Here is an 8,664-nt window from a genome sequence, read left to right as displayed (position 1 = left end):
CATAATAAGCCCATCTTAGACTTGGGCAACTTACAATGTTAGAACCCTACCCATTCATTGACACTGTCATAGATAGTGACAACTCAATCAAGTGTCGTGCTTAAGCATCTTTTGAACCAGTACCTTTTGCATTGCCATATTAACGTATGCAAACGAAAGAGTGTCTCATGAGGGGTGGCTCACAGGGAAGGAAAAGGATGGGGATATGAGGTGGTGAGGTGGTGAGGTGGTGGGAGTGAAGTCAAAAAACACCTATGATAGTAGGGTGCCATTAGAGGATCCGACTTTATTTTCATAGAGTTTAGGGATGAGAGAGTGATCTTAAAGTTGAGAGGATTGAAGTATGTGTTGTTATATCATTTTGACCTTAAGATTACTCTCTGATTTCTAGAGGAGAAGGATCATATCCGTCATAAGAAAGGATTGTGAAAAAAGAAGGATAATTCAAAAATTTTAAATTAAATAAAGAAAGAACAAGGTTCAAAGTATTTATATTGAATAAGTCGAATCATATCGATATTGACCTTAGTTGATAGTACTTGGCTGATCCTAGATCAAGTAAGGAAATCGGATAAAAGATAACATACTCCAAAGATTTATTAATAATATTATTTTTTTTTATAAAAAATAAGAGTAAAATTGATAGTTTGATTTCCTTTTGGATTAGAAAAGATTCATTGGATTAAAAAAATATTTTCAAATTTTTTTTTGAGAAAATAAAGATTTTGAATTAATATATAGGGTAAATACAATGCATTATATAAATACAATTAAGTGAGTGATAGAAATTGGAAATAAGAAAATTTTCCAAATTTTTTTTTTGGTAAATATAATTTCCCAAAATTAGTAAATAGTAAATGAGGAAAATAGAGGGGCGGAAATTCCAAATGCGCAATAGGCGAATCGAAATTTTTTGAACCTATCAGCACATGCGAATGACCGTGTATGCATTCCCATGTGACTGTGCGCCAAACACGCTATACGTGTGGTCCTCTCTCTTTGCGGACCCCACCGGCCCCACCCTACAGTCCCGACGCTCTCTCTATAAATTCTAAACCCACTCCTCAAACTCCGCTTCAGACTTCAGTTAAGGGACAAGGTAGGCTGGAGTCGCCAGACATTCTCTCTCTATACCTCTGTCGCTCTTCCCTTTCTCTCTGGTGGAAGCCTTAATCTGAAATCGTTCACTAAGTCGGAATTTCTCCGGTGAACTACCATGGACGCTTACCGGCTACCGGAGAAAACTCCGACACCGGAAGGGCCTGGGCCTCAGCAGCGACACCGGCAACTCCATCACTCTTCAACGAAGGCTGATCATGTTCATCATAATGATGATAATCATGCTACTCGTCCTCCGTTCCCACGGGCTTCGGATGCCCTTCCGCTTCCTCTCTATCTTACTAATGGCATCTTCTTCACTCTCTTCTTCTCAGTTGCTTACTTCCTCCTCCACCGCTGGCGTGACAAGATCCGTACTTCTACCCCTCTCCATGTCGTAACCCTCTCTGAAATTGCCGCCATTGTCTCCCTCATCGCTTCCTTTATTTACCTCCTTGGTTTCTTTGGTATTGATTTCGTCCAATCCTTCACTTCTCGTGCTTCTCATGACGCCTGGGACGTCGATGAAGACAATGAGCAGTTCCTTATCGAAGAAAACACCCGCCGTGGCCCTTGCGCTGCTTCCCTAGATTGCTCCATCCCTCCTCCTTTGCAGATCATCGATCCCTCACTCATTGTCACTCCGATGCCGGAGGAAGATGAGGAGGTCATCAAATCGGTGGTTGACGGAACCGTTCCCTCTTACTCGCTTGAATCGAGGCTTGGCGATTGCAAGCGTGCCGCGAAGGTACGCCGTGAAGCGCTGCAGAGGATGACGGGAAGATCACTCGCTGGCTTGCCATTGGAGGGATTTGATTACGCTTCCATTTTGGGTCAATGCTGTGAGATGCCGGTTGGGTATATCCAGATTCCTGTGGGAATCGCTGGCCCATTGTTGCTCGATGGAAGGGAGTATACGGTGCCCATGGCCACCACTGAGGGTTGTTTGGTGGCCAGTACCAACAGGGGCTGTAAGGCCATTTACGCATGTGGTGGTGCCTCGAGCGCGTTACTCAGAGATGGGATGACTAGGGCTCCGGTTGTGAGGTTTGGCTCCGCCAAGAGAGCTGCAGAGTTGAAGTTCTACCTGGAGAACCCTGTCAATTTCGACGAGTTGGCGGTCGTTTTCAACAAGTAAGTTCAGATTTTAAATTTGTCACTCGCATTCAATTGTTTTTCTTTTTCTGTAATTTTCTACGGCTATAATAATAATATTTCATTTTTTATCTGTAAATTCTTATATATTTGTCTCTGTAGTTTCCTTTTCTTATTCCTGTCGTCGTTGGAAGTGGGAAAAGCTTACCTCTGTTTGAATTTTCTTTTTGAAGTTTGTAATTTGGCAAATATCCTCTGCAAGAATTTTTTTTTTGGCCCTTTTCTCTACGCTATATAATTATTGAAGGACGCTTTCCTCTCATTTGTTGACTTAGTATTGATTTTTCTTATATTAAAAAAGTTAAAATTATATCTGGGACTTGTTTCTTGTTTCTTTCTTGCATGTAAAGTCTGACATGCCATTGTGAATTTAGTGATTCGAGTTCATCTTGGAATTAGATTTTTCAGTTTCTTAGATCTTGATTATCTACTGAATGAAAAATTTGATCACGATAAACCTATCTAATTACTATGAACTCTGTTGCTTGCAGATCTAGCAGATTTGCAAGGCTTCAAAGCATCCAGTGTGCGATGGCTGGGAAGAACCTGTATATGAGATTTACCTGCAGTACTGGCGATGCTATGGGAATGAACATGGTGTCCAAGGGCGTCCAGAATGTCCTTGACTATCTTCAGAATGATTTCCCCGACATGGATGTCATGGGAATCTCTGGTTAGAGACTGATCCCTGTTTTCTTCCTTTAAAAGCACCTTTGGCTTTAGAAATAAGCCTGGTCAATCAGATGCAGCTTTGCTTAAATTCCATCAACCATGCAAAATTTAGTGATGCTTTCTGAGCACTTAGTTAACTATGCCGTTTGTGGTTAACCTATTTTAATTGTCTCGGCATTGGATATGTGTCAATTGGAACCAAAGTTTCTTGAATTCCAAAAATTCTTGCAATAGTGTTTCCTTCAGAGCCCTCTTAATAAATTTCCATCTTACGATGAAACACTTTATCATCATTTCTCATACCCATGTTATGGGTACTTAATCTATAATTTTATTTATTTAGTTTTTGTTCCAATTTGTGCAGGAAATTTCTGTTCGGACAAGAAGCCAGCTGCAGTGAACTGGATTGAAGGGCGTGGTAAATCTGTAGTCTGTGAGGCAATTATAACGGAAGAGGTGGTGAGGAAGGTTCTCAAGACCAGTGTATCTGCCCTTGTAGAGCTTAACATGCTCAAGAACCTTGCTGGCTCGGCAATTGCTGGTGCTCTTGGTGGCTTCAATGCACATGCCAGCAACATAGTCACTGCTATCTACATAGCCACTGGCCAAGATCCAGCCCAGAATGTAGAGAGTTCTCACTGCATCACAATGATGGAACCCGTGAACAATGGAAAGGACCTTCACATCTCTGTGACCATGCCTTCTATTGAGGTACCTGATCATTCCCAATAGCTACCCAATTGATGTTTAATCTTTGTCTTGACTGTAGCAAGTAAGACGAATTTTCGTTTCATTCCTTAAATTTTATATAGACTAGTTAACAGCAGCCATTAGAGTGGTTTCCTCTTTTGTCTATCTGTAATTATGAATTGAGGCCTCGGGTAAAAATATGGAGCCTTGCATAGCTTGTATGCATGGTGCAGCTTTGTTTTCATCTCATCAATTCTAATAATCGGGTCATTGGTCATCTCTGAACAATTGCGTAAGAAAACAGTCTTGTGAAGATTGGCAATTTTAGAAGACCTCTCTATCCAAATTCGGTTGGTTTCCTGTAAGTTAGATAGAATCCATTAAGTGTTTAGAAAATTAAAATGGAAAAAAGTGGTTTCCTGTGTGGGGTTAATGAACATGATGGTTTTCCTTAGCATAAAGAATTAGAGAAGGAATCTGAAGTAGGATTTTCGTATCAATATTCATTTCTTTTGGTGATCTGTTGCAGGTGGGTACAGTTGGTGGTGGGACCCAACTTGCATCTCAAGCAGCTTGTCTGAACCTATTAGGCGTGAAGGGTGCAAACAATGAGTCAGCTGGATCAAATGCAAGGCTGTTGGCCACCATTGTAGCTGGCTCCGTCCTCGCTGGGGAATTGTCCCTCATGTCTGCCCTTGCAGCTGGGCAGCTTGTTCAGAGCCACATGAAGTATAACAGATCAATCAAAGATGTCTCCAAAGCTGCCTCTTATGACAGGTAGGAAAGAAAGTGCGCTTGAAGAGTACCAGAACCCCATGATGAAATCATATGGCCAAAGAAAGAAAGAAAGATGAAAATTTTAATAAGATTGAGAGAATTTTTATAAGGGGGAGGGAGGTGTCCTTGTAAATGGAAAAAACGCTTGTGATAGAAAAGGGTAGTAAGATGAAGCTAGTTTGTATCCTTAGAATCATTTGTGTCTTAAAAAACTCAAAACCATGTGAATTTGCTCTCTTGGATGACTGGGGAGAGGCCAGAATTATGTGTATAGTGGAGGAGAGAAAGTAGGGGCAGAATGGAAAGCTAACAAAATCGGGCTGGCAAGAAGCTTTGGTTGGTTGGTTGTATTTTGTCAAGGCCCCTGCGACTTTGTCAGTATCCTGAAGAAGGCCTACACTCGCCAGAGCTTTAGTTTTTCATTGGTGTCTATGTACTCAAAATGGTTAAATGTCTCTCTCTCTCTCTGCTTCTGTTCTCTTGTGTTATACTGTTATATTTGTTTTTAGCTTTGTATGTAGGGGCCTCAAGATGTTATATGTAGGTTTCTGGAATTGATGTTCTGCAGAGCTTCATGGGTTGTTTTTTCAAACTTTTTCTTGTTTTATGTTTCGCTTCCTTCTTTTTTTTTCTCCTTTTATAAAATGATCAAAAGAATTAAAACTCAGAAAGTCCAAAATTCCAGTTATCTATACCCACTATATAATCAAATCCATAAAAGAAACACAAACCCTTCAAATCTTTGCATACTTCTCTCACATTTTTGTCTTTCCAGATCATGCGGGCTTTCCCAATAGGAATTGTGGGACATTTCCTCCTGTCTGTCCATTAACTTGGCATGGAGAAGTTCACACAAACGGGCAATGTGTAGGTACCTCCATTTCTCATAATCATTTCTCATGATTCAAAAAAACTGAATTGGTTTTAGGTGAGCAGGTGCAATATGTATGTGTTAAGTTTTAGTTCAATTTGGTTTTATAAATATGAGAAGTTAAAAAGTGAAAAAATGGATAAGAGTTTTCTAAACTAGGTCCGAAGAGCTGCCGTGTAGCATGTTGGTGGGGCTTATATATTGTGGATATGTAGATCCCAAAGTTCCCTTGCCTATATGCATATTACCAAGCGTGAAAGTAATGCTTTGAAAATGTAGATACTACAGGAGAGTATATAGTCTAGACAAACTTGGGATTCGTGATCTTAAGTAAAATCGGTTCAGGATCATGGGATCTCTTTCTATCAGATAGGAAGGGTTGTTGCACAAAATGTACTTTTGATTACTTGCCCCATAGATCTTATATCTATATACAAAGAAGAAATCGTGTAAGGAAGGGGATGCTTATTTGTACAAATGGTATTTGATGGCTAAAAAATATAATGGTGTATGTTAATACACAGAAGTGTATTTGATTGATTTAGATTTTGAAATTTGACATTTGTTTAATGAACTTACCTATCTAATGGTTAAAAGTTGTCACTTCAGCAGCGGCTCAATTGCTCAAGTAGACCTTAAAAGTTTTTTGGGGGGCTACATGTCGATCTTACAAGTTAATGAAATTATTAAAAAAAAAAAAAAATTTATATATCTATGAGTAAGCATAACCATCAAAACTAAAAGAGGAAATGTGCTATACAAGGTAGGCAATGTGATTTTGACTTTATAATATATTTCTAAAATCTCTCTTCCTCCCCTGCCCCCTAAAATCTCTCCTTCTCTCTCAACAAGATCTTTCTTTCTTTTCTTCTTTCTTTCTTTCTTTCTTTCTTTCTTTCTTTCATTTTTTTTTTTTTTTTTTAAGAGATCTTTCTTTCTTTTTACATACATGCAATATGGAGAATTTTACTAGATAGGTGTCGGCAATACCCAAAGCTTTGGAGGTTCAGATCAATATCCTCTAGCTCAAATGTGAATTTTACCAAACAAAAATTAATGGGGAAGATATTAATTACCTTTTGAACCACAAGTTTAATTTTTCCACGCAAACTTAGCTTTTCCACATTCGAGTAATGCAAGGAACACATTTATGCAACCATTGCAATCATCGTGAATGCACATGCCCACTTAAAAAATCTGCTGCTAAAGAATATTTTTTGTAGTGTCCACTTAGACCCACAACTTGGTAGGAAACATATCCAAAAATTTGAAAATTTTGGCACCTTGATATTGTCCGATTGGAATTCTTGATGAACAAAAATGGCGGAAGAAGGCTGAATGAAATATTTAGGAAGGCAACATGTTTAACACACCTCTCTCTAACAGGACATGGAATATATGAATATTGACTTCTTTTTTGATGAGAAATGGTATTGCCATTTAGGAGGTCTGAAATCTATGTAGTTGTATTAATGTTGAGTCCGGTGGTCATATTTTGGTAAAGAATGGTTTGTCCATATAGAATGTTTGAACTGTTGTGACTCACGACTCGATAGCAACACATCCAAAAAATTTGAACACCTATAGATATGCCACGTGAGAGTAGTTTTGGTATCTTTCACAAATAATGTGAGCTCTAAACAAAATATTTAGGAAGGGAACATGTTTAACACACATTTCTCTAAAGGGACATGGATGTTGTCTTCAATTTGATTCCTTAGTAAACATGAATGTTGACTTCGGTTATCCTTTTCTCATGAAAAAAATGATACATGACTATTAAGAAGGTTTAAACTTTGGTTAGTTGTATTAATGTTGAGCATGGTGTTCATATTTAGATAATGAATGTTGTGGTCATATAGAATATTTAAACACTGCTTAGACCCATGCGGTTTCGTAGAATACACAAAAAAATTTTGAACCCTTGCAATTATGTGACATGAGAGATATTTTGTTGTCTTACGTATGTTGATATTATCCGATTGGATTCCTATGACCACAAATAATGAAAGGTCTAAACAAGTTTAACACGCCTTTTTCTAGGAATAAGATCCTCTCCATCTCAGGATGCTAAAGAGGTACTAATGGGGATTTGTGTCTATCTCTATTAATCTCATTTTCCTACTCTCTCTCTTTGGTCCCTCGAGTGGTTGGAGAGAATCTGAATCCCTTGTCCTAATCCTAATGGGACACAAGGATCTCAGATTTTATAAACATATAAAATGTTTAAATTCTTATTAGACATGAATATGGGACATCGGTCTCAAATTTAGATACATCCAAAATGTTCAAACATGTATTAAATATGAATGTTGACTTTAATGCTACTTCTATGATGATAGATGTTTTGGCTATTTAGGAAGTTTGTATCTCTCTCCTAATCTTATTTTCCGACTCTCTCTCTCTCTCTCTCTCTCTCTCTCTCTCTCTCAGAGTCAGAGAAGATCTGAATCCCCTGTTGTGATGGGACATAAGGATCTTAGATTTTATAAACGTACAAAATTTTTAAATTCTTATGAAACGTAAATATAGGACATTGGTATCAAATTTATGTACATCCAAAATGTTTAAACATGTATTAGATATTTAGATGTGAATGTTGACTTTAACGCTACTTCTATAGTGAGATGTTCCCATCATTTAGGAAGTTTAAACGTGAGCACCGGACTCAATATTTATACGTCCAAAAAAATCCTTCTCTTGATGTTGATGGCAGTATTATGAAAAAAAAAAAAATAATGATTGGTTTTGAACAAAATGTTATGTGAAATATTTTCTGCAAGAAAATGTGGTGCAGCGTTAGCCACATGTCACGTAAAAAAATGACGCTGACGCATCCATTGATGCTTTCTTGTATTCTTTCATTAATCTTTACTCATATACAAGAACCACAATTCCACGCGGACAAGACTTTCCTAAGGATCATGGCTCTCAATTTTATCATTCGAAACGTTTAAAACTCTTAGGCTCCGTTTGGTATCGTTCTAAAAAAACATTTTTAGAGTTTTTTCGTTCTATTAGAACGAAAAAATTGAATCTTCTGTTTGGTACACTTATGGTCTGTTTCTGTTTTTTTTTTAAACAAAAAGTAGAAAAAAAAAAAAAAATGAAAAAACAAGATTGGACGAAACTCTATTTTGGAGTTCCGTCTTCCTAGTTTCGTTCCATTTTACAAAAAGAAAAAAATATCGTTCCCGATAAATATCTAAAATTTTGAAACACTATTTTTTCGTTTAAAAACTACATTTTGATACAGAAACTGAAATTTTCATTTTTGGCACGAAACGACGTTTCTGAAACAGAAACGATACCAAACGGGCTCTTATTACATGTAAATGTTAATAAGTCAAGTCTGGTTCCAATTGACCATTGTGTCCCAGAAGCCATGCAAGTACTGACTG

General features: G+C 37.7%; 1 protein-coding gene across 1 annotated transcript; it reads left to right on the top strand.

The window, feature by feature from the left end:
* Positions 1–1,086: 1,086 nt before the first annotated feature.
* LOC122084512 (3-hydroxy-3-methylglutaryl-coenzyme A reductase 1-like) lies at positions 1,087–4,984 on the top strand. Its single transcript, XM_042652813.1, has 4 exons — positions 1,087–2,232; positions 2,745–2,926; positions 3,290–3,636; positions 4,145–4,984. The coding sequence occupies exons 1-4, from the start codon at positions 1,217–1,219 to the stop codon at positions 4,394–4,396; spliced, it is 1,797 nt and encodes a 598-aa protein (XP_042508747.1). The 5' UTR covers positions 1,087–1,216; the 3' UTR covers positions 4,397–4,984.
* The last annotated feature ends 3,680 nt before the right edge of the window (positions 4,985–8,664 follow it).

The sequence above is a fragment of the Macadamia integrifolia genome, chromosome 7 (assembly GCF_013358625.1).
Source record: "Macadamia integrifolia cultivar HAES 741 chromosome 7, SCU_Mint_v3, whole genome shotgun sequence".
NCBI classification, from domain to species: domain Eukaryota; kingdom Viridiplantae; phylum Streptophyta; class Magnoliopsida; order Proteales; family Proteaceae; genus Macadamia; species Macadamia integrifolia.
The sequence above is the reverse complement of the archived record's forward strand: the minus strand, read 5'-3'. Positions and strand labels throughout refer to the sequence as shown.